This window comes from Prinia subflava, chromosome 10 (genome assembly GCF_021018805.1).
Source record: "Prinia subflava isolate CZ2003 ecotype Zambia chromosome 10, Cam_Psub_1.2, whole genome shotgun sequence".
Taxonomy (NCBI): domain Eukaryota; kingdom Metazoa; phylum Chordata; class Aves; order Passeriformes; family Cisticolidae; genus Prinia; species Prinia subflava.
The window spans coordinates 225,129-250,403 of NC_086256.1; the positions used below are offsets into that span (position 1 = coordinate 225,129).

Consider the following 25,275-nt stretch of genomic DNA (forward strand, 5'->3'; position numbering starts at 1 on the left):
CCAGCCCGGGAGCAGCACTCCTTTGGAAGGGTGAAGACAGTAATCACAAGGATTGTTCCACAGCTCTCTGGCTTGTTTTTCTTGAAAACTGGAGAAATACTGGACTGACTGAACTTCCCCTCCTCCCCTAGGCACGGCTTTTATCCTGGATCTTCTCCATGCCAGGGGAGGGGTGCCCTCCTGCATGGCCCCTGTGCCAGGAGCCCTGGGGGCGCTTCCCTCTCCTTGGAGATCCAGGCTTGGTGCTGGCCACGCTTCAGGGCATTATCAGCACGCGGAAATGTTGCTGAAAGTTGTCAAATCAGAACAATTCTAACGAGTATCTGTAAATGCATAAGGCCTGGCCGCCTGCTTTTGCTGGAGTCACTCAGGAGAGGTCCATGGACCCTCAGCTGAGGCTGCCAGGAGGGAGATCAGTTTAGAGTTGTCTCAGCCTGGTGCTGGCTGCCCATCTCTGCTGCCCAAGGCTCTTCCCAGCTCTGCTGCACCTCTGGCAGCACTGGGACCCCTGGACCCCTTTGGGCCAGGCACCTGGGGCCAGGTGTGCAGCAGCCTCTGGGCACTCTAAGCTTGGTGGGTACAGCAGACTCAGCCCCACAGAGTGGGGGACTGTAACTGCATTTTCAAGTAGGGAAAAGACACTGGAATGAGCATGATTTTGAGTGGATTGGTGCTGTGGGTCTCTTCAGATCAATTACATGGAACTGGAAGCTCAAATGTGATCAAGTGGCTGCAGTGTGTTTGCTCCTAGGGACATTCCTATACTAGAGATGCTTGCATTTGTACGTTCAGTCTGCACATGTTTGTGCTGAGGACTGTCTCAGAGGTTTGTGTGTTCTGTGTCCATACCCTACATTCACTCAGGTCTATTAAACACCTGTACCAGTCTGTGCAGTTCCTTCAGTTTGTGCCAGTGGTTTCACTGTAGGAATAATCGCTGCCAGTGCAGCAGGGCCTGAGCTTCAGTGTCTGTCTCTGCTTTCCAATGGGCTGAGTGATGTTGGGCTGAGTGTTTGTGCCACTAAAGTTCCTTGTGCAGGTACCTCTCTAAAGCTCATGCTGCAGGCGTGGCCACACCTGGGCGTTCAGACACATGGGTGGCAATTCCAGGGTTACAGGTGAGCAAAGACAGAGAGGGATGCAGGGATTTGCCTTTGCAGAGATTCCCTGGGAGCCCCTCTGGGGCTGCAGGAGACCCAGGACATCAGAGAAGGCTTTGATGAACAGAGCAGTGTGACTGTAAGGAACTAGACTGCTGACAGTTCATTATTTAACATTCTTGAAATATTTATAGGTGACACTTAGGGCATGGTTGTAACAGTTGGGGGAAAGAACGCTGTGGTTAGGGACACATATGTGGACTTCCAAAACATTAGTGTCCCTGTCATTTGAGCAGGCAGAAGTTTGGTAATAAGCAAAATCATGGAAATGGATAATTGTGTAGGTTTGAAAAAGCTTCCCATGGTCCTTTCTGCTCTCCTATATGGTGCTAATTAGTAATTAACTTCAAAGTGAAAAGTAGGTTGCACTTAGGGAAAAACAAGATGTGCAGCAAAAAGAAAAAAAAGACTAATTATTAAAGTGAGCATATGTGAGCAAAGCAAACTATCCAACAGTGTTGCCACTGGCAAAAATCATTCTTGGCTCATCAGGAAGGCTTTTTCAACTCCCTGAAGTGTCAGGTATTTTCAATTGCCTGTCACTGGCTCCTGATGGTTGTGCCTCAGATGTGTGTCACACAGCTGGAACCTGGTGACATTCCACAGCTGAAGAGATGCATTTCATCAGTTCAAAACCATGCCAGCTGTGCACTGCAGACACGATGGGAAACATTTAAAGTCCAGCTCCTGGAACTGGGCACCAAGCCCTGGCATTGCTGGCAGAGATGTGGAATGGTGACTCACAGACAGCACCAAGGATGCTGGGTGTGGACAGCATGGGCAGCTCATCCCTCTGTCTGAAACGAGGGCTGCAAGGTGGGTTTCCTGGCTGGGAATTACCTGAGTGGTTTTGGGCCTCAGCTGTACAAACCAGACATGACCGACCCCTCTGCCTGCCTATTGGGGCTGAGCCTGTGAGGCAGCTCTTCTGTGCTGTCCCAGCTGTGCTGGCCTGTGTTCTCCTGGCTGTTCCTGTGCTATCCTGTGCTGTCCCGTGCTGTCCCGTGTTCTCCTGGCTGTCCTGTGCCATCCTGGCTGTTCTGGTTGTCCTGTGCTGACCTGTGCCATGCTGTGCCAGCACTCTGTGCCATACTGTAGCAGCACTCCTGTGCAGTGCCATGCTGGGGAATGTTGGGACCTACTGCAGGGATGCTGGGCTCACTTCTGGCTGTTGTCCAAACCCTTGTCTGGTTGGACACCAGATTGTTTTAAACTAGACCACCTATTGCTGATATGTTAAACAATTTAAAATATCACTACAGCTGCCAGGCACTGGCAGGTCTCCAAAGCAGGGTAGGAACCCTCTTAGCATCTCATTCTTGGTAAATATTTCAGTGTGTTGGGGCTTCTCTGGGAACAGCACAGGCTATTTGCACTCCCACAAACTGCTTTGGAACATGTTCTTCTCATTTACATTTTTCAGAGTTTTTGTTTGTTTTACTAACTCATCACTCTTATGAAACATGTTTTCCCCCTGAGCCTGATTTTCTTCTATAGAGAGCAATTAACTAAGATATTGTTTCCTTCAAGGAACCAGTAATTTTAATTAGTATTAAAATTATTTGCAGGCACTTGTCTTTGTAGAGAGCTTTTAAACTAAAAAGGTTTGCATTCTGGTATTTTTGTTGCTGTTTCCATATGTTCCCCTCTGACATACTCTTATATATGACAAGGTGCTCAGGGATGACACCAGCAGCTCAGGCATCAGTAAGGACACAGAGGTATTAATGCACATGAAGTCTGCTTCCTTGCTCCATGTTTGTTTAATCCAGTTTAGTTTCTTGTTTTCAGGCCCAGTCATTAAATGCAGAGTCACTGCATGATTACTTTAAGCAAGGGAAAAAGAATGCAGAGATGTTTGTAAAAAGAAAATTCCTGTTGAAAAAGAATCAGTGCTGGAACAGAATTTTTAGATATGACAATGGATCCTTTCTGCACCATTGGTGTTTCTGGCCAATGCAAAGAGCCAGCAATGAGACCTAATCTCTGCCCACAGAAAATCGTCAGCCCTGTTCCCTGCTGGTGCTTCTGCAGCTTGGCCATGTGGAGCAGATCATCATCTGGCCAATTAGAGTCAGGTAGGCAATTTGCATCAGCATCCCTGGTGCAGCTTGTGCCTTCTGCTCTGCCCCTCTTCCCTCACAGCATGCAAACTGCCAACCACGCTTGTACTTCTAGAAAGAACACAACAGATCTCCTCCAGTTGTGGGCAAATCTGGATGTTGTTTTGTTGTGGTTTGCTGGAGCTTTATAGTTCCTCTTGTTCAGCCCCTTCCATGGAAATCTGGCAACTTCTTGGGCCAGGAGATTGCAGGCAGGGTCCAGCAGGTCTCCTTGTGAGCCCCATCCCAGGCTTTCCTGTGTATTTATTCTGACATTTCTATTGTCCCAGCAGCTGCTGGTGTAAATGGAACTGCACCTGAGGCATGAGCCCAGTGGAGCAGTGGTAACCACTGACTGGTACCCAGGCGGTGCTGGGAGAGCTGGAACAGAGCTGTAACAGCTTCTCCCCACTCAACTTTTTAGCAAGTGAAACAGAACAAATGGAAAATGACCTCTAAGCTTTGCTTATTGAAATCTTCCCCGTTTTTATTGCTTCAGCACTACTGAAGTAATGGCAGGCGTGTCAGAAGCATTGTCAGAGCCCACCGTGCAGCCACAGGTCATGCCTGTCACACTGCTCGAGGCCTCACTGCAGACCTGCTTCAGGGATCATGGCTGCAGGAAAACAGCATCCTCAAAAACAGCACAGAGCCCTGCCATCAGTGGGAAATACTGATTCCTGCCCAGCCAGGAAGGCAGGCTGCCTTGGCCACACATGCAGTATCACAGACAAATTTTGTTAGTTTGAAAAAAGACCCCAGAAAATAACAGTGTGATTAATTCTGTAATTGCTTCTAGAGGAAGAGTTCAATTTTTGCTGCCCTGCCTCTATTCTCTTTTTTAATGCCCCATGGTCAGAGCTGCTGCTGCAGAGCACGAGGGGGTCAGCTGAGGGAGATGCAAAGCAGAATGCAGGGCAGGGACATTTGTGATCCACACTGAAGCTGTTCATTCCAGGGGTGTCAGAGGCACTCAGGGTCCCTGGGGAGGTCGGTGGCCGGGCTGGGGCAGGAGGCTGCTCCTCCCTCAGCTGCTGTCCTCGAAGCTGCCGCCGCCGCCACAGGAGTGGAACCTCATGGTGCTCAGGGGGTCTGACACGTACCCTGCAGGAGCAGAGAGAGGTCGGAGCAGCTGGCACAGAGGGCTCCCTGCCCTGCAGTGCCAGCTCAACCCCCTGCCCAGCGCTCCCTGAGCTCGGGGAGCTCCGCAGTGGCTCACCGTTCTTGTCCACGGGTGGGTACTGGAAGGTTCTTCTCATGTCATCCAGAGACAGGCCCTGAGAGTGGGGCTGTCCAGTGCTGCAATTTGAACAGGAGGTGTCAGTTTAGGCAAGACTGATGATCTCCAGACCATGGGAACTTTCTTTCCAGAGTGGAAGGAAAGAACAGTACCGTGAGACATCAGCCTGGGGCCCGACCACAGCAGTTGAGTAAAGAAAAAGAAAGAATAAGTCATGAAGGGAGACCATGACCCCCAGGCATGCTGCACTCAGTTACCCTTCTCAGAGTAACTGCCCTCAAATACCCCATTTGGGGCTTCACAGCCGTCTCTGGATTACCATCTTGGAAACAACTCCAGGCCTCCACCCAGGGTCATTGACATGAATTTATGTGTCACTGCTAAAAGGTTCTTGCAAATACATTTCTCAGGCAAGGAAGATTGTGGAATTATCTTCCAGTCATGGACCAAACCCACTGTCCTGCCAAGCTGTGGTTCATCCCTGATCCTAGAAGCGAGAGCTGCTGTCTCTTGAAATCAGTTCTCTCAGTGGTAGGGTATAACACTTCAGGTATTTACTTAATGGTACAATAATACAGAGCCCATGTGTGTCCCTGCCTTGAAAAACATCGGGAGTCCTCCTTACTGCTCTGTAGCTGTGAAATGAGTGATACCCAGCTTTTAGGATGTGCCCTGGCAGGAACAGTCCCACCAATGCTGATTCCCACAAACCTCTGTGAGGCTCTTCCTTACATAGAGGTCTCCTGCCTCTGTACTGCTGGGAGGCTCTGGATTCTGTCTTTCTGTCTGTCTATCTGTCCCTTCCCTTCCCAGCAAGGACACTTTCACCTCCCCCTGCTGCCCTCCCAAAGGCAGCCTGGGCTCTGTAATGGCCACAGGCGGTGGCACAGGTCCAGTGCTCTCTGCTGGCCCTGCCACAGCCCAGCTCTCTCCTTCAGCCACCCCAGGGCGCCCCGCAGAGCCCCGGTGCTCCCTACCCATCCTTGGGCATGGCAGTGCCCCATACCCACCCCTGACACCATCCAGGTTCTCTGTACCCACCCCTGACACCATCCAGGTTCTCTGTACCCACCCCTGACACCATCCAGGTTCTCTGTACCCACCCCTGGGCCCGGCAGGGTCTCTGTACCCACCCCTGGGCCCGGCAGGGTCTCTGTACCCACCCCTGGGCCCGGCAGGGTCTCTGTACCCACCCCTGGGCCCAGGCCGTGTAGGCTCTCGCGTTCAGGGCGTACTCCAGCTCGAAGCGGCTGCGCAGCGCGGCCACGTGGCTGCGCCCAGGGCCACCGCGGGCCACCAGGCAGTCCGAGGACGAGGAGGGGGACAGGGACCCGCTGCTGTTGCTGGAGGCTGGAGACATTAACTGGATTTAAAAAAAATAAAGGTATCATTACAGCATGTTTACAAGTCCTTTCGCATCTCATAAGTTGTATCCCACTTTTCCTCGGACTTTTCCAGCAGCCCTAAGGCCACCGCTGTCCTCAGCTGCTGCCACTGTCCCTGTCCCCACCTGCACTCCCAGCTGCTTGCACACACACAGATCTCCTCCGCTGGGAGCCAGGTCCTCACCTCAATATTGCACAGACACTCCTCTAACTTTGTGACAACTTCTGAAAACTCTGGTCTCCCCTGTGAACACAACAGGAAAAGCAGAGCTGGGTGAAAAATGGAAGGGGTCACATCTGATGTGATCAGACTGACACACAGGGAAGGGATGAGCCTCAGTCCCCACCATTTCCCCTCTCTGAATTTCAAGGCATAGCTGTCAGTGTCAGTCTGTTTGGGAATCTGATGAAATCTGCAAGTTCAGTGCTGAGCTACAACATGAAGACGTGTGCATATGAGCTTTAACTGCAATTCATCCCTTTTTCTGTAACAATTAGATTTGAGCTAGTGATGGCTAGATCACAAAAATACTATCAATAAATTATTGGCTCTGCTCTTTAGGTTGACTTTCTCTCTGCCCATGAGCAGGACTTCAGATGCAGCAGCAGCAATGAGCAGAGGACAAGCTCCGGGCCAACCTGCCTGTATGGCCATCCTCCTCCTCCCCCCTTGTCCATGAGAGTTGCACTTAATAAAACTAAATGTTTACTTCTTTACAGACCTCAGCCCTAGGCCTTATGGCAAATTCTCTGGCTCTAATTAAAGCTCACAAATCCAATTAGCCAATGGAAAAGGCTTCTCAGGAGATGCTGCTAATCTTCTAATCACCAGTCTGCCTTTAGAAACAGCTGCTGTCAAAAGTTTCTGGGAAACAGATGTTCAAGTACCTGATAAACAGAAACAGGGACATGGCACATGGGAACTAGTTTTCAGCTGGGATGAGCCTTGAATGAAATTAAAGACAAATAAAAGGACATGTTTTCTAATTTGGAGGCATTTCATGGCCATCAGCAAACCCCCTACAGGTATACTCCATTTTCTGCCTTTTTTTTCTTTAAACGGAGCAGACCTTGTGGAGAATTTTGACCTGTGAACACTCATTGAGCCCCAAAACTCACCGTTTTTCCACAACAAATAGTAGCAAAACACTTTTAGAAAAGCAAAATAGAGCCTAATAAAGAACAGTAGCAAAAATATTTTAATAAAAATAGTTCTGACAAGTTTTTGCTCACATCTTGTGCAAAGTTCTGGCCATTCATGGGCTGATTGAGCCATCAATTGTTTTATAGTTCTGTCCTGAAACTGTAAAACACTGACAAGATGAAGTGACATTGGAATTGCACTGATGGGTAACAAACTGCTCTGGGACTCTGGAAAAATGGTTTCTCCTTATAGGGGCTGAGAGGCCGTGGGAATGCTGACAAGACACAGGGACTGCACCCATCTCAGTGCTTGCTTAGGTAAGCCAGCACTTTAATATGACTCCTGATTAATAAATTTAAAATGAAGGTGTGTTACATTCTGTCATTAGCTATTCCTAAAATCTGAGAGCAGCAAGGAATTTTCTGCTCATTCTGTTACAGCTCAGGTCATAATCAGCATTATGTGAATAATTAAGTTTTGTTGAAAGGCTAAATATTAATTTACTTTCCTCTTCGATTCAGCAACTCTCCTGTATTTCCTGACACACCCCATTGTCTGCCTGGGGGCGTTCTGCAGTGACCCTACAGAAACTGTGATTTGGGGGTGTCAGGCAGAGCAATGTGCCCCTTTCCCTCTGCCAGGGCCACTCACCTCAGGACAGGCGTTCCAGCCCCTCATCAGCAAGGCAGAGATGGGCTTGGGGATGGAGTAGCCGATGGGCGGGCGGATGTGGTGATACGCCATGTCAGCCGCGGCCGCCGCTGTGCGGGACAGGAGAGGCACCCGTGGGCACCCAGGAACAGCCCTGGGCACAGCTGAGACACCCACGGGCACCCAGGAACAGCCCTGTGCACAGCTGAGACACCCACGGGCACCCAGGAACAGCCCTGCCCACTGTGAGACACCCACGGGCACCCAGGAACAGCCCTGGGCACAGCTGAGACACCCACGGGCACCCAGGAACAGCCCCACCCACTGTGAGACACCCACGGGCACCCAGGAACAGCCCTGGGCACAGCTGAGACACCCACGGGCACCCAGGAACAGCCCTGTGCACAGCTGAGACACCCACAGGCACCCAGGAACAGCCCCACCCACTGTGAGACACCCACGGGCACCCAGGAACAGCCCTGTGCACAGCTGAGACACCCATGGGCACCCAGGAACAGCCCTGCCCACTGTGAGACACCCATGGGCACCCAGGAACAGCCCTGCCCACTGTGAGACACCCACGGGCACCCAGGAACAGCCCTGCCCACTGTGAGACACCCATGGGCACCCAGGAACAGCCCTACACACAGCTGAGACACCCAGCAGGTATGGAAAACCACTGCTGAGCCATCCAGCCGATGAATAAAGGTGGTTGGCTGGAGGCTGAAGGCTAAAGGAGACTTTTCCTGTCAGACCAAGAGCAGACTGAGATGCCACCACCATGGCCACAGGCCCACCTCTGCTCACAGCTCAGACAGCAGTGAAGGTCTCATTGGCAGAGGGGGCTGAATCCCCCCCTCCTTACCTGTGCTGGCTCTGACCACGTCCTGCAGCACCCATGACCTCTAAGAACTCGTGTCAGACATCCTGGGGTCAGAATCTCAGGAGTGGAATCTCAGCCCTGGAAATGCTGCTCTGCTGTTGTACACCCCCCTTCCTCCCCCCGTTTGTGGCTGCTGTCCTGAGGCACACCGAGGAGATGTGCCAAGGAAGGGCTTTGCAATCCCAACAATCATGTGAGAGACAGACACCCTGTAGTCAGAGTGTCTTGTTCCTAGTCCTAGACAGGATAGTTCCGTGCTTTCCACTAAATGCAGTATCCTAGCACTTAATAACACACTTCAGTAAGATATTGGTTAAAATTACACAGTGTAGCTACTTCCCAAGTTCAGAGAAATTTAAAATATTAATTCACTGAGCATGTTACCTGGTTTCAGGTGAGCAAACGGAATTTCCCCTGTCAGCAGCTCCCAGAGGCACAGGGCGTAGCTGAAGACGTCGGCTTTGATGGTGTACCTTGTGCACTGGGTGAACACCTCCGGGGCCATCCAGCGCAGGTTCTGCACACCAGGAAACAGCAACCACACATTGGCACTGCCTGCTTCCTCACACAAGCACCTATTCCTGCACCTGTACGTCTGCTTTCCTTTGTTTCCTTATTTCCTGCCTCCATCACTCCATAGAATAATGGGTACTCTGCCAGGAAAAGCCTTCACCTGGCGTGCAAGGTCAGGTCAGTGTTACTGTGCACGAGATGTAACTGCATTGGCTTGTGCTGTCTCAGCTCCACAGAGCCAGGCTGAGCTGCCTTTAAACATCACAGTAGGGTGAGAATAAAAATAGAACCCCCGGCTCAAGGTCTGGAGACCACTTCATGGTGTGAGAGATAAATGCACATATGCCATGTAATAGGCATTAACTACTGCTCCAGCTGGCAGAAGTAACAGCTGACAATAGCTGCACTGGGCTGGGGCCTGCTCTCCTGGGGTCTTGCTGCTCCCTGCAGACCCCCAGTTCTGAGGCTGCTTCACAAGTGACCCCTCTGTGCCTGGGGTGACAGGTTCAGGGTGGATTTTTAGGGTCCTTGTGCTCCTGACTCTCCACCCACACGGTGAGTGCCACTACAGAGTGTTAAAGAGCTGCTTGCCAGGCCTGGGGTAGCACCACCCATCCCTGGCACTGCCCACTCCATCACATCACATCACCCATCCCACCCCACATTAACAGTTGGGAGGATGTGAACATTCCTGGCCATGGAGGGACACACAGGACACTGGGCTCAAACCCTTGAAGACAACAACCATCTTGTAAATCTGACTGTGAGCAACAGGCTGTTGTGAAGAAAAGAACTTGAAACAAGGGAACCAGTGCTGAGTAACTAATTCCCTGTTAGAAAAAGGAACCACCTGCCAACAGCATGTGAGTGGGGAAGAAGGGATTGAAAATAACCCTTGAGTAAGGAACTGGAGCAATAGAGCTCCAAAGACAGCCTTATAAAGCATTGCTTTCTGCTGCAGATGTTATATATTCCCTCATCTCTGCTATTAAAGACAGAGGAAAAAAAAAAAAACCAAGACAGGGGAACATTGAGAGAGATTAAATACTACACCAGTCCATCTTTTCCAACAAACATATTTCCAATGTCTTCTTCTCCTAAACTGTGTTTGCCTGTATGTTTGATATTAATTACGTGGAACAAAACAAGAAACAAACCCCAGGTTGTTTTGTCATATTGTCTTCATCCAGGGATTGCAAAAATCGAGATTCTGGAACAGAGCAAGAGAAAGAATTACTCTCAGGCCAATACAGACCTTATCATACAGAAGTCCTGCCTTAGGTACAATTCCACAGGACCCTCTCAGTAAGCACATGCTTAGTTTTAGAGAATTTGGGGTTAATATATAAGTGTTTCATAAAAACTCCTTACCTCCAAAATCAGCAACTACTGCATGACCATCCTCATACAGGAGAATATTGTGACTGGGGAAAAAAAAACCCTATAGGTAATTTGATAGTATCTTAAAGATGGTGAAAATGTTATAGTTTTTGAGTCATAGCTAAACATTTGAGTTCAAATCACCTCCTTGGGTAGCTAAATGTCTATAGGTACGTCTCATATTTATTGTTAGAAAGTACAAATTACCCAGGAGGGCAAACCAACCTTTGACTGACTGGCCTGCAACAAATCCAGGGAGAGACTTTTAGAAACTGGCAACAAACACACATTTCCAACAAAATGTGACTTGGGGAAAGGCCCACAAGCTGCCTTAGCTAGGTCACAAGCTTCCAGTACCTCTGGAGATAAAGGTTTGCCTGCCCCAGTCACTACAGCTTCACAGCACAGGGCTGTGCAAGGGCTGAGCAAATCACAGCACAAAGGGCAGGAATGTGGACACAACAAAGCTCTTGGGATATTTATCAAATGCTGACTGAGCCAAGAAAATTCAGAAGAGTGGAAAGTGTATGAAAAGCTGAAATGAAAAAGTTGGCAAGAGTTTACATGAGGAGGGAAAATGGAAGTAATATTGATGGTCTCAGCAAAAATCACAACTTGCTTATGTTAGAGCTGCAGATACAAACAAGAAGAGTCAAGTGAGAAACACAAATTTTACCAGATAACAGTTCTAGGACAGAAAAAATTTAAGCTCTGCCAAGCAGGACTCCTACAAATCACTGTCTTCAAGATTTTCACCTTCACCTAAACCCAACCCTTGGGATGATAAATTTAATCATAAAAATGTAACCATGACTCTCTTGATTTATATTCGATCTGACTTTAGCTCTCATATGTACTTTCCATCAAAATACTGACATGACTTTAGTATGTCATGTGGAATGGTTTTGAGACCCACCCCAGATGCCAAATGAAAATATGAATCAAACACAAGGCTGAACTGGAGAGACTCCTGGAGGCTGTGCCCCAGGCTGGGTGTGGGTACACAAGCCAGACAAAGCTACAGATTTGAGCCTTTGCTCAAATTTGGCCTCTGCCAATACGAACAAAAATTATCACCATGAATAAACTGCACTGAGCCCCAGCTTCAACTTCCATCTATTCCAGGATTGTGTAGACTTGAATAAGTCCAACTTGACAACTCAAGACATAATCAAGACCTAGGCTGACAGCTTTTGTGGAGAAGCAGAAGAATCAATTGAAATTCCCTTTCTCCTCATGGCATGCACCAGCCTTTCACAGATCCACAGAATCTCTGAGATTGGAAAAGAAGTCTCCAAGATCTCCAAGATCACGGAGTCCAACCTGTGACCAACCCCCCCGTTGTCCCCAGCCCAGAGCACTGAGTGCCACTCCAGTTGTCCCGTGGACAACCCCACCTCTGCCCTGGGCAGCCTCTTCCAATGTCTGACCACCCTTTCAGCCATGAAATTCTCCCTGAGCCCAGCTTAAACCCCCCTTGGCCCAGGATCTGACAAACAGGGCTGAAATGTTTATCTTGGTGCTGAGTGCATTGATGGACAAATCTGAGAGCAGGAAACAGGCTCTGGGAGGGTTTGGCCAGTCTGGTACCTCCAGGGAACACTACAATTTCTGATTTTTCAAGTAAAAAATACACCCCACAGAAATAAGGCTTGGAAGGTACACATCCTAAAAATGCTGTTATTGCCTCAGTGGCACTTGAAAATTTGAAAACATCAGATGAAACAGGTACTCTTCAGCTTGTGTTTTAAGAAATACAGCAAGAAAAATCCAAGCTGAACTGAGCTGGCAGAAGACTGAGTCCAGCAGAACAGAAATTAATTGTCTTCTGTTAAGGTCACACAGGGATTGCAGTAGTGAGAGCAGGCATTGTTCTCTTCATGAAACCACGGAAGGAAGAAGCCCAGATAAGAACGAGGAGTGTGCAATCGTCCTGGCTTTGTGGAAGGACACGGTTCTGGGGTCTGCCAGGCACGGAGGCTTCTCTCTCCCATGGCAAATGACAGGCTCAGCATGTCCCTTTCCCAGGGATTCAGGCCATTAAAAGATCCTTCTGCCTTTCACACACCGTGAGTGTAATGAAAAGCAATGGATATTTTAAGATTTCACAAGGGATGTTTCAACAAAGAGAAGTTGCAGACTCCATCCCCATTACCACCAGGCTGCCATCCTCTCTTTCATCTCCCTTACCAAGCAGCTCTCAGAAGTGTTCACAGATAGTTAGAGTCATCAAAAGCAGGTCAGTCACTCAAAGGCTTCCTCCAGCCATGTTCAGCTGCTATGGCTCAAATTAAATGGATACTAAAATGGTCTCTCTTTTATTAAAGTGCTGTAATCATCGTGGCTGCCATCCCTCCCCACGGTGTAAGTAGCAATAAGTTGATGCATGTCACCATTTCTGACGGCTGTCAGAAGTGAAAAGCAAAATAAAACTCCCAATTATTCTTCAAATGGAAGGGTAACCCCTTTTCCAGGGTAGGGACAGGAAAGATTAATTTTCTTCTCAATTCTGTCAAGCCATATTGCAGGTTTATTTAATGCATTATGTGCAGTGCATTAGATTTCAGAACTCACAAAGGTGGTTATGAGTTATGTGAAAATTTAAGGTAAAAAATATCATGCTCCTGTGAAGCCACTGGCAAAACTTAACATGGAATTTTACTCTTAGTCTTTCTCTTAAGCTGTTGCAAAGATTTTCATCTGGTAATTGTGCCTGTGGGTTGGCTGGGACTCGTGCTGCAAATGGTTCCTGCTCCTGCACTAAGCTCTCAGAAGCGGAGCTCTCTCAGCAGCACACATCAATGGCACCAACAAGCCTGGAGCACATTATCTCCTGACCCTCACAAACACCATCTGTATGAGCTCTGTGGGGCTTTCCGGCCCTCTAGGAAGATGCTGGTTTGAGTTTTCTTTTGTGGAAATCATTATTTAAAATCCGTCAGAGCAGAACTGTCCTAATAGCCACCAGGGCATGGAGCTGCACTGGGAGGTCTGAGCTGGCCTGGAGCAGTTCACAGGCTGCAGAGGCAGGCACGGGGCTCTTGGCTGGTGCCACTGCCCCAAGCAAGGCTCTCCCTTGGAGCAGCCCGGGTGTGTGGCCTGGGAGGGCTGGGCAGGGCTGCAGGGGTGTGAAGGGGGCTCAGAGGATAGTGGAGGATGCATTCCCGTGTGCCTGCTGCTCCCAAGGGCTGGCAGAGCTAAGGACCGTGCTCTGGCTTCTGCAAAAGGATCATTTTCATCTCCAATCCTGCCACCAGTGCAGCTCAGGAATTTCATCCCCATTGCTGAAACATGCCCAAGGCAGTTTCCATGGCTAGAACAGAAGAAGAGGCTTTTCCCTGTAGACACCAAGGGCCCAGTGCTCCCACTGGGACACCACCAAAGACATGGATGAGTGCCCAGCCCCGTGCAAGATCTCAGCTCCCAGAGGAGCAATCAGAGCTGCTGTCAGCAGTAACAAAGGAGCCAAGCAACCCCAGAAACACCGAGCTCAGTGACCGTGGGGAAATATTGACAGTAAAAGAGACAAAGCAAAGGGACAGAGATGAAGTGAGGAGGGAATGTGACCAAGTGCTCTTTGACAGCAGGTGTTGGGCTGAAACTGAGCATTGCAAAACAGAGATTCAGGAAAACAGATGCAGGTAAACACTGTCAGCATCTGCAGCCTTCGAGGACAATCACAGTTCAGCAATTGTGACTTGTAGGAGTTTGTACAAACCTCTGAGATTATTCCCAGTTGAGTGCTAATGAGACACTGGGGTTGCAGGAGACTGCAGGTTGTCCGTGGCTTTGAGCTTTCATGTTGCCTAAATTTTTACGTTAAATACAGAAACTGACCTGTTCAAATCCCGATGTATGATGGGCTGTGTGAGATTGTGGAGGTACTCCATGCCTTTGGCCACATCTACAGCAATGATTAATTTAGACTGCAGATCAAGAATTCTGTATTTTGAAAAAAAAAAAAAAGATTACTTGAAGTTAATGGATAGTTAAAAATTATTCTTATCTGTGAATCATGGAACATTTAAAATTGTTTTACACACAAAATGTTACATAATCTATGTAAAGTAAATCTATATACCGTAAAATAATGCCAATAACAACTTTGCGATCACTTATTAATTTACCTCGCACACCCAATAAACCAAACCAAAGCTCACTATTTTCTAGTGTGTTCCTTTCTCTGCTGTCCTATGCTGAAATGAGTATTTACACCAGCCCAGACTCCCTGCTCTCCCAAGCCCTGTCAGCCGGGATGGATGAGGGCAATACCTCTTCTGCTCGTGGAGCAGGGAGAAGAGCGATCCCCCGGAGATGTACTGGGTGACAATGGCAAACTGGCTGGGGTCGTCCAGGCAGGCTCCCACGAACTGGATGACGCAGGGATGGTTCAGCCGGCAGAGGATGGAAACCTCGCGGCAGAACATGTCCACGTCCGACTTGGAGCAGTAGGTGTTGGCTCGGTAACTTAGGATTCACACGGGGGGAAGCAGAAGATATCACAAACACCTTATGAGAGGTATCATAAAACACAGGCTTTTGAAAGGCTTCAGACTGGGCCATTGACCATGATGTAAAAGCCTGACAAACTTACCGTTTGATGGCAACAATTTTATTTCTACATCGCCCCTTATAGACTTTTCCAAAAGACCCTGCAATGGTTTAAAACAAATAAGCTCAGATATGTTTGTTATGAACATCAAACATTTAAAGTGAAAGCACTTTCACTTCTGGTACCTGAGCCGATAATCTCGTGGAACTCTATGTCAGAGAGCTGGAGGTGGAAGTGTGATGGCAAACCAGCACGGAGGAGGAGGACATCAGCCTTCTCTGCAAGAGAAACACCCACCCCGTCTGTAAAACGTGGGCAAGGAGAGGGCCAAGCATAAAAGCACCGAGCTGCAGAACTCCTGCACAGGGAAAGCTGATTTCTCCCTGAGAATGGACTGCTAATCCTGCCCCAGCAAAGCCCAGTGACAGACACATCCCTGCAGTGCCTGGGTCACCTTGGGCACTCCTGGCTTTGGCATCTCTCAGCCATGGGCACCGTCCCACAGTCCCAAACTCTGCCTGTACCACGGGATGGTACCACAGAATTCCATACAGGAATAATGAATTCCTTTCTCCTGTGTAGCCAGTGCTCATTGCTGCTGCTGGGGATGCTGTGCCAGAGCCAGCTGCCTCTTGGTGACATGTGGAACCTAAACTTTGCAACTAAATCTAGTTGTCAAATGTCTTCCACCCTGTTGATCTTTTTAGTTTATGACTATAAGGTTTATCAGAATATTTCTAAACAGAGCATTTTGATGCTGCTATGTCAAGGATGCAAGGATTTGATTATATCCAGAGTGAACATTTAAAGTGGAAAATTGAAAGTACCACCAAAAAACAAAGAGGAAATATCTTAAGATACCTTCAAATATTTATCTGAATGTTTCAGCTGTATTTGTTTCAGAGTAACACAAATTATTTTTGGACAGATTTTTTCTTATAAGGATAATTAAGGCATTTCACAGTTTGATTTAAGTGATATTTATTTGCATTTATGGAGAAGTAGGTATTTCATTAGTGCTATTTCACATCACAGCCTTTTCTCAAAGAAAAAAAAACCCATATATTTTTAAAAGTGAATGAAAACAGGCAAATACAGGAATTGTCATTACACTGAGTAACAAAATTAAGTATATTGTTTGTTAAAATTAGCTGAGGGAAATGGAACAATGTGCCATAAAAAGTCCAGGAATAATGAATCCTGTGTAGGACATTCAGGCTGACAAACACATTGGATAAAAGGACCATGAAAGTTCACATTTTCCCTTGCCATTGCAAATACCTTTTGTCATGCTTTTAATCTTCCCTAGAGGGGATGGCACTGACACGTAGGAACCGTCTGAAATAAAGAACAGAGTGAAATGATGGAGCTCAACGACAGAAGAAGCGATGGTCCTGATAAATTAATGAGTCAATGATGCCAGAAAGAATTAATAACGAAGGGTGAGAATTCAGATAAACACCACATCTGATGGGAGCTGGCCTGGGCTGGGCCACAGTTAATTTTCCTCACTGTACCAGGCACAGCAGACTGGGGTGTGGTATGGCTGCAGCCTCAAAAGGAATCTGTATGGCCAGAAAAGGCTGAGTCCCATGGCAATGATTTTATTTGGGTCAGACAGGACTGACCCAAAGCTCTCTAGCACGGGTGGAGCACTTGCAGAGATTCCAGGAGTCTTTGGATCATTTGAATAAAATGACTGCCAGCCCATACCTCCTCCAGGCTGGGAGTATTCATTGCAGGGGGATTCATCCTGAGGTCTCTTGTAATGCTTCAGGAGGGTCACAATTGCATCATGACCTAGGAAAGAAAGAGGAAATACAAGGATTTGCAGGTAACTAAAAATACTTTTTTTTTTAATAATTTATACAAAATCAGGGATTTTTTAAAAAAATGTAAAACAGGCCTATGAAATATGCAAAGACCTGGTGATGCTAATCTAAACCTACTGGGATTCTTAATTGGAGAAATATGGGAAATTTCAGACAGTAAAAACAAGCATATTATTTTCATGAGTCCACCTACTCCTAAAATGCAAGAAATGGCAAGGGAAAATAGTCCTCAGTGGGCCTGACAAGGAAAACCAGTGCCTGTAAACATTCTTTTTGTAGTTCTAACCCAGAGAAATTTGTACACCTACTGCTCCAGATGGAATCTACACTTGCCCCTGCCCCCTGCGAGGCACCAGCTGGCAGTGGGGTCACCTGCTCAGGTGTTGGGTGCACAAAGCTCTGCCTGGCAGCATTTAAAATTCTTTCTAAACCTTTCCAAGAAGAGTTTTCCTTCAGTAATTTCATACATATTATTTTGCCAATAGTCAGGTTTTGAAAAGCCTTGCAGACTCATAGTTTTAATGCATTACAGTCACTCTCCCAATAAAAGGCACTGCAGGGGAATGTCCCAGAAGCTGCAGACTCAGAAACAAGAAGGGAGCTGCTACCTGGCTGTACCTGCAGGACAGTGTAACAGGAACTGTGGAAGATGCCTCACTTTGATCCATATTTGCAGGAATTCAGGATTACTGACTGATGCATGGTTCCTCACAATGTTCAGCAATAAAATGAGAACTCCTGTGCATGCCAGAGGAGAACAGCCCTTGCTGCACAGGCTGTGTGTCTGCTGTTTTAGCAGCACAGAAACTCTCCTCTTCTTGAGTTTGTGCTGGATCAAACTGATGTTTAGCAGAGATCTGAGATGACACACTGAAGGGCAGGGGTTTCTAACCCTTTGTGCCGTTCCCTGGGGAGCAGAGGGGGGGAGCTCTGTCTGCAGGCATTGCCAGGTTATTTACAGCGTTATCTCCTTCCCGTGGAGCTCTCTCCCTCCTGCAGAGCTTCTGTGGGTTTTGTGGCAGAAACTAGAAAATTGAAATACCTTTCTCATAAGCCCACATCAGGCAGGTCTGCTCATCCTTTTCTCCACTGGACCTACTGGGATCACAGGCTACAAGATTCATATCAGCGCCGTTATCCAGCAGGAACTGCACAAGGCGAATGTGGCCGTGGTAGCAGGCACAGTGCAACCCTGGAACACCAGAGGGGTGTGGGGAGCACAGCTGTCAGAACAGGGCATGGACTGCAGCAACAACTGTAGAGGGCAGATTGATCTCCTCGATAAATAAATACGTTGTCAAAAAATTACCTGAGGCAAGAAGTGAAAATTAAACATTAAGGCTGCAAGAGCCAATCTGTTGCCTCTGCACAATGTGCCACCACTCACTCTGCCACCTTAACAACAAACAAACCACACTTAGCCACTCTGTATGGGAGAAAAAGCAAGTGGAAACAAAGGCAGCTCTGTGTAGTGGGGACAGAAAGGTGTGCAGCCCTTCAGACACTACACTCCAGAAACTTATCTCTTTGCAGAATAATTTCTAACACTACTTAGAAGCCTCAATATGGGAAGAACAGTTTACACCAGGTTTTGTTACACCTATACACCTGATGAGCCTGATACATTCTCACTGAAGCCTTATCACTTCTATGCATCCTGTAAAAATATTTTGAGAAAGCTGTGCTCTGTCTGAAAGCTGTGCTCTGTCTGAAGGGTACTTGTGTGCTGGAATTATCCTGGAAATCCTGATGGTGTGTGGCTTCCCAATATTTTCGTGCTGGTCTACACCCTCATACACAATGAGTATGATGATGTTACCTGTGTGCCCATCTCTCCCCTGATGATTGATGCTTACAACGTTCTGGTCAAGAAGAAACTTGACAAGTTCTATGTTCTTTCCATAGGTGCAAGCACTGCAGATGTAAAGGGAGTGGGGAGTGTTATAGTCCATAAAAGAAGTACTTTGGGTAGCCAAAAATTTACAAAGAATTACACAGAGATAAAAATGCAGTAAGAAAGGATCATTAGAAATGTGGAAATGCGTGTTTAATCCACCAGAGCATATTCATTTTTATTGTTTCAGTAACCTTCTAATTATTCCTGAATCACCTAATTTTGCACCGTTGTGCAAACAGTCTGTGTTGCAAAGTGCCTCTTAAACAGCCCTTTACAAAATTCCAGCATGCCAAGCAAACCATGTTCTGCCATCTGGTTTCTCTTTCAGAGTACCTGGCTCCAGCAGACACCCAGGTGGAACAAGCTCTGATCTCAGCTCCAAACTGGACAAGGAGAGGAACCAGGTGTGGGTGAACCTGATTTTCACTGCCTGGTTCTGCCACTGCCTGCATGTCCTGTCATGTACCTCATGACACAAACTCACCCTCCCTGTGCAGCTCCCTGCTGGCTCTGTCCCTCACCTGGCTGCTGGTGAGACATTTGTAATTTTGGGTGTTGTGCTGCACGCATGTGTAAGGGGGGCCCTACTGGTAATGGCATTTGAACACCTCACCTGTGGAAAGCTGTTTCACTGAATATATTTTCTTTAGTGAGACTTTCTGTTCCTGAGAGCTGAATGATTTCCTTGACAACTTCAAACTTCCCATTGTAGCAGGCCCTGCAGGGGAAGCCAGGACAGAGGCGTTAGCAAAACCAGCCCTAAAACCCAGAGCCTTCCCAGGAGCCCAGGCCTGGCAGCAGCTGCCCCAGCACTCACAGGTGCAGAGGGGTGTCTCCATAGATGTTCACCACGTGGGGCTGCACCTCGAAGCTGCTCTGCAGTAAGAACTTCACAATGTCATGGTGCCCAAATCGAGAGCAGAAGTGCAGAGGCACGTGATCCTCGTTGTCCTGAGCATTCACTGCAGGTTGACCCAGAAAAAGACCACAGAAAGGATTTTATCCTTAACATAGTGTGTCTGGGATTGTTTTGGATATTTAGTAGAATTTTACATGTTGTGTCTATGCATTTTGAAACCTCCTGGAAAAAATATTTGTGGATGTATTTGTTTACAGCTGAGATTTCTGTGATCTTCTGTATATCAAACCCACAGTGCTCTGTGCCATCTGCAGTGCACTGTCAAGGTGATTTTCTGAACTTGGGCCATGACTGCTTTCTTCCACTGCAAACTTATTGAGTCTTTTGATGAAGCTTTCCATGAAGGAATTGTGAGTTATAAATGACCCTTTGAAAGAGCAACTTTGAAGCAAAAGTAAGATAATAACAACTTCAACAGGACTGGGAACGTCCAGGCAGCACAGAACTGCTGGCATCTACCAGTAATAGCAAAATATTCCCAGGGCAGTTGCACAGAGTGTCCCTGGGGATCCTGGATCTGCAGATGGGAATGTTGGAGCCTGGCAGCTGTGGTGGAGCAGGTCCATGGCAGGGAGCCTGCAGGCTGCTCACAGGACAGGCAATTGCTGCACCCTCGGGCTGACGAGTGACTCACGTTATCTTAAAAGAAACAGTTCAAGTTTGTGACCCCAATTACTGGTCTGCACTGAACAGTGCTGGATTTATTCAGGTTCTTTCCCCAATTCCTTTCATTCCTGGGCACTAAAGACTTTTCCTCTGCTGCTGCATTTACAGCAAATTTCAAAGTGTGCTACTTTAAGAGCAAAAGGCTTCCTGCTTCCAGGCTCCCTTTTCTTTTTTTCTGTGCTGAAGATTCTGAGTTTAAAGAAAAGGACCTGAAATGGTGTCCCAGATTCTTTCCTTTTGGAATAAACTCTCTAACAGAGAGCAAACCTCCCACTGCCTTGTCATGATGAGAGAAGGTCTCCTTTTCCCCCCTTTATTACAGTTATATCAGCTCAGTGCACACACACGAGGCTGAGACACCCTGAGCCCCCCACTGAAAACAGCAGGCACAGACCTGACCATGCTGCTTCCCTGCATGCCTTTTTTCTGCAGGAGGAGGATGTGTGATTGCAGGCAGGACTCACAGAGAACATGGCAAATTGATGTATTAAAGAGCAGTACGTTTCCAAGCAATGTACTGTTACTTCCCAAAAAACATTTCTGTCTCTTACTCTAAGGACAAGAAATTAAATTTTAAATAATTTGAAATTTGCTCAGTATTTCACAGAATCAGAGAATGGCCTGGGTTGGAAGGGACCCTGATCTTTAAGGTCCCTCCCTGTGGGCAGGGACATCTCCCACTGTCCCAGGCTGTTCCAAACCCCATCCAGGCTTGGGCACTGCCAGGGATCCAGGGGCAGCCACAGCTGCTCTGGGCACCCTGTGCCAGGGCCTGCCCACCCTCCCAGGGAAGATTTTTTTTCCTGGTGTTTGATCTAACCCTGTGCTCTGTCAGTGTAAGCCATTCCCCTTGTCCTGGCACTCCAGGCCCTTGCAAATGCTCCCTCTCTGTCCTTCTTTGAGGCTCCCTGCAGGTACAGGTAAGAATCTCTGCACTGATAATCACAACACGCCTGGAATGTGACCTCTAGGTTGTAATATTTGGGTGCCTCTGTGGGATGTGTCACCACCTGTGGCACAGGTGTCACAGCAATGCAGGAGTCAGGCTGGAGTGTGGACACTTTGTGCCTCCAGCGTTACTGAAACAGCAAAAGGAGAGGGAACAGAGCAAGGGGAAGAGCCCACCAGAGCCACCAGCTGCACACTGGCCTTAGTCACAGGAGAAAATGTTTTAAATATTATATTCATGCAGAACATAAGCAACGAAGGGCAATGTCCCAGCCCCAGTGACATCACTGTGAGGCCACCAAGACAAGGAACTCACACAATGCCCAAAGTGTGCTCAGAGACTTCTGCATCTGTCCAGCCCATCAGGTTTCACACAGGCAATTTCTCAGACAGAAAATGGCCCACAGTGAAGAGTGGGAAGCTTGTGGAGCATAATAAATCATGTGCTAAAAAATCCCCTTTTCTGTGGAATTTTTACTTCCATATGAATTATTTTAAATTACTTGCTGCATAATTTTGACTTAAACCCCTTCTCCTGTACCTCATTCACTAGTTCCATGTGCATTTGAGTCGCTTTGGCTACAGATCTCCACCACATGGCCACACATTCTCTGCCTGGGTCAATGTCTAAATAATGAGCCACCTCTGTATATTAATCTTAATTGTTTTCTACCCCTGTTTTCCACCTCTACCTTATTAATGAAAATAGGGTACATGTGAGATAACAAACCAGCAAACTTAACCAAGGTAAACTCGCCAGCTGCTGTTTTTGTGTTTCAGTTGTCCAAAGGTGATACACAGATATAAAGAGTATGTGTTAGGAAGCTAAGACTCTGTCTAGAAAACACAGTGTTGAAGGTGATTTTTAAATGTCTTTTCTTACCATCAGCTTTGCTTCCCTCTTCCATCAAAAGCTTTGTGATGCTGAGAAAGCCTTTGGCAGCAGCCAGGTGGAGAGGTCTGTCCCCAACCTCACCACTCGCGTTCACATCGGCTCCAAACTTCAGCAAGAGGTGGGTTACCTGAATATTTAATTAAGGTTAACCAAAGTATCACACGAAAATATGATCGCCCCGGTACCTGCTCGAGGTGTCACCACCCCGGTACCTGCTCCAGGTGTCACTGCCCCGGTACCTGCCCGAGGTGTCACTGCCCCGGTACCTGCCCGAGGTGTGACTGCCCCGGTACCTGCCCGGAGGTGTCACCGCCCCGGTACCTGCCCGAGGTGTCACCGCCCCGGTACCTGCTCCAGGTGTCACTGCCCCAGTACCTGCCCGGAGGTGTCACCGCCCCGGTACCTGCCCGGAGGTGTCACTGCCCCGGTACCTGCCTGAGGTGTGACCGCCCCGGTACCTGCTCCAGGTGTGACCACCCCGGTACCTGCCCGGAGGTGTGACTGCCCCGGTACCTGCCCGGAGGTGTCACCACCCCGGTACCTGCTCCAGGTGTGACCGCCCCGGTACCTGCCCGGAGGTGTGACTGCCCCGGTACCTGCTCCAGGTGTCACTGCCCCGGTACCTGCCCGGAGGTGTCACCGCCCCGGTACCTGCTCCAGGTGTCACCGCCCCGGTACCTGCCCGAGGTGTGACTGCCCCGGTACCTGCCCGGAGGTGTCACTGCCCCGGTACCTGCTCCAGGTGTCACTGCCCCGGTACCTGCTCCAGGTGTCACTGCCCCGGTACCTGCTCCAGGTGTGACTGCCCCGGTACCTGCTCCAGGTGTCACTGCCCCGGTACCTGCTCCAGGTGTGACTGCCCCGGTACCTGCTCCAGGTGTCACTGCCCCGGTACCTGCTCCAGGTGTCACTGCCCTGGTACCTGCCCGGAGGTGTCACCACCCCGGTACCTGCCCGGAGGTGTGACCGCCCCAGTACCTGCCCGGAGGTGTCACTGCCCCGGTACCTGCCCGGAGGTGTCACCGCCCCGGTACCTGCCCGGAGGTGTCACCACCCCGGTACCTGCCCGGAGGTGTCACTGCCCCGGTACCTGCCCGGAGGTGTCACCACCCCGGTACCTGCTCCAGGTGTCACCGCCCCGGTACCTGCTCGTGGCCGTAGTAGGCAGCGATGTGCAGCGGGGTGAAGAACACGGCGTCCTGCACGTTCACGTAGGCGCCGTGCTGCAGGAGAAGATCCACAGCCTGCGGGGGAAGCAGCACACGCCAGTCAGGAGCACTGTGTGTGTTTGTATGTGCTCAGATGGGGAAACAGGACCTGGGAACCTCATGCCTCCAGTTTAAAAAAAGTCAAACAGCCCCAAACAAATGAGTTGTAAAGGTGCAGAGCTGTGTACAGCATGTAAAAGTGATTAACTTACAGTACTTGAACTGAACACTGAATGTCACTGGTGCCTTATAAATGAGCCTGAAAATCAGTGTGCCACTAAAAAACTGATTTATGAAGTAAAAGGCACAGAAATGGCTGTCTGGATATTCTCAGAACAACCTTTAATTTTCTTTTAGCCATTATGAACAAAGAGCTGTAAACATATCAGAGTTTTTAGAACTGGAAAAGTCACACGAAATGAAAGATCCTTTTAAATTCAAATGTGCAAAGGTAAATCCTCAAACACAGAAAGATTTCTTTTTGTTTTAGAAGATAAGAGCTCTTTGGCTTCAATAAATAACCCTAAGTGCTTTCTTTCAAATTTTTACTCTTTCTGGTCCTTCAGGTGGGCCCTGTGTTTCTGGAAAGCGATGAACTCTTAAGAAATGCCTTGCTGCACAGCTGCCAAAATGAACGAAACCACTTTGGGTTCCACACTGAAGCCTGGGGGCTGCCTGGGCATGAGGGAGTCTTGGGGCACACAAAGGGCCTGGGATTACTTCAGAAGTTCTGCATATCTGTTTGATGGATGCAGTTTTGCATGCTGTGATGATGAAGGACACTGGAGTGCTCTCAGTGCTGCTCTCAGTCACTCACTGTGACCCCCTCACCCCCTTTCCTTTCGATCCAGTCAGGATTTCCCTGGCTAAATGTCACGTGGGTTGACATCCTTTTGCTGTGGATCCTTTTAGTGCCAATCTCAAAGAAGCATTTCGCTACGTAATAAAAATCTTCAGAAAGATCCCCTGAGATCTTTGGAGGAGCTGCTGGCTCTTCCCTCACCCAAAGGACAGTTCAGCAAGAGGCACTCACAGCAAGGGTGGGAATATGCTCAGGTAGTAAATGAAGAACACAGTTATTTAGTTAACACAACTGATCCCCTCCACTGTGTTTCCCATGTCTGGCCGACTTTCAGTATCTTGGTGGGCCAGAGGTGGGAACATAGAGCCAGCCAGGGATTTAATGGTTTGGTGGCTTTCAAATGATTTGTGTAAGACATTTTTCAGCAAACTACCACGATAAAACGGAAGTTGTAGCTGTTGTCTCTGAAGAGAGATGTTTGAGCCTGTAGCTTTTACACCAATATGACTGAAATGTCTTTGGATCAGCCTGATTATAATTTAGCCATGAACTTTGAGGTTGTAACACATTCAGGGACGTGACCACAACTCCAATTCTCCTTAAACTCTTTGGGAGCTAGAATTCAAAATTTAGATTCATCTAGAGGCTTTCAAGGTGGACCTTCATGATGAAAAAACTGTGTAGAGTGATGTGGATCCGTCCCTGATGATGAACATAAAACTGGATGGGCTTTGACACATTTTCCAGGCTGTAGCATTGGCAGCTGTGCTTGCTGCTTTGTGATCTCCTGATAAATAGAATTTTGTGTGCTGTACTAAGCAAACTCCACTCAAGTGTAAATGATGAGAGGGGTACAGAGACAGGCTTGATAGTCTCTAAGACAAGATATCTTTCTAGGAAAGAAGAAAGGAGTCTTAGAAAGCACTGAAAGCTGTCAGAGGCATCACGAGTTGGAGGCTATGCTGGAGGGATGTGCAAGGATAGAAATACTTCAGAAACTAAGGAGAAAAAAAGAGATTTTTATCCTCAGGAGACAGACAGTGAGCGAAGGTGAAGTTTGTAACCCAGGGGACATTCCCAAGCTGCAGAGAAAGCAGC

At 48.2% G+C, this 25,275-nt stretch overlaps 1 protein-coding gene across 1 annotated transcript in view; it reads right to left on the reverse strand.

Moving 5' to 3' along the window:
• Positions 1 to 2: 2 nt before the first annotated feature.
• The window catches only part of TNNI3K (TNNI3 interacting kinase), a 30,988-nt gene continuing 5,715 nt past the window's right edge, over positions 3 to 25,275 (reverse strand). Inside the window, exons 6-25 of the mRNA XM_063406835.1 lie at positions 23,313 to 23,411; positions 22,156 to 22,294; positions 19,557 to 19,701; positions 19,353 to 19,457; positions 18,662 to 18,756; positions 17,885 to 18,034; positions 16,724 to 16,810; positions 16,292 to 16,348; positions 15,196 to 15,288; positions 15,053 to 15,110; positions 14,731 to 14,925; positions 14,296 to 14,400; positions 10,450 to 10,502; positions 10,236 to 10,288; positions 8,950 to 9,082; positions 7,683 to 7,792; positions 6,072 to 6,131; positions 5,696 to 5,865; positions 4,482 to 4,561; positions 3 to 4,366 (exon numbers count right to left, since the gene is read on the reverse strand). Coding sequence (XP_063262905.1) covers positions 4,290 to 4,366; positions 4,482 to 4,561; positions 5,696 to 5,865; positions 6,072 to 6,131; positions 7,683 to 7,792; positions 8,950 to 9,082; positions 10,236 to 10,288; positions 10,450 to 10,502; positions 14,296 to 14,400; positions 14,731 to 14,925; positions 15,053 to 15,110; positions 15,196 to 15,288; positions 16,292 to 16,348; positions 16,724 to 16,810; positions 17,885 to 18,034; positions 18,662 to 18,756; positions 19,353 to 19,457; positions 19,557 to 19,701; positions 22,156 to 22,294; positions 23,313 to 23,411 — 2,064 coding nt within the window. The 3' untranslated portion in view covers positions 3 to 4,289. The remainder of the gene's footprint in view (positions 4,367 to 4,481; positions 4,562 to 5,695; positions 5,866 to 6,071; positions 6,132 to 7,682; positions 7,793 to 8,949; positions 9,083 to 10,235; positions 10,289 to 10,449; positions 10,503 to 14,295; positions 14,401 to 14,730; positions 14,926 to 15,052; positions 15,111 to 15,195; positions 15,289 to 16,291; positions 16,349 to 16,723; positions 16,811 to 17,884; positions 18,035 to 18,661; positions 18,757 to 19,352; positions 19,458 to 19,556; positions 19,702 to 22,155; positions 22,295 to 23,312; positions 23,412 to 25,275) is intronic.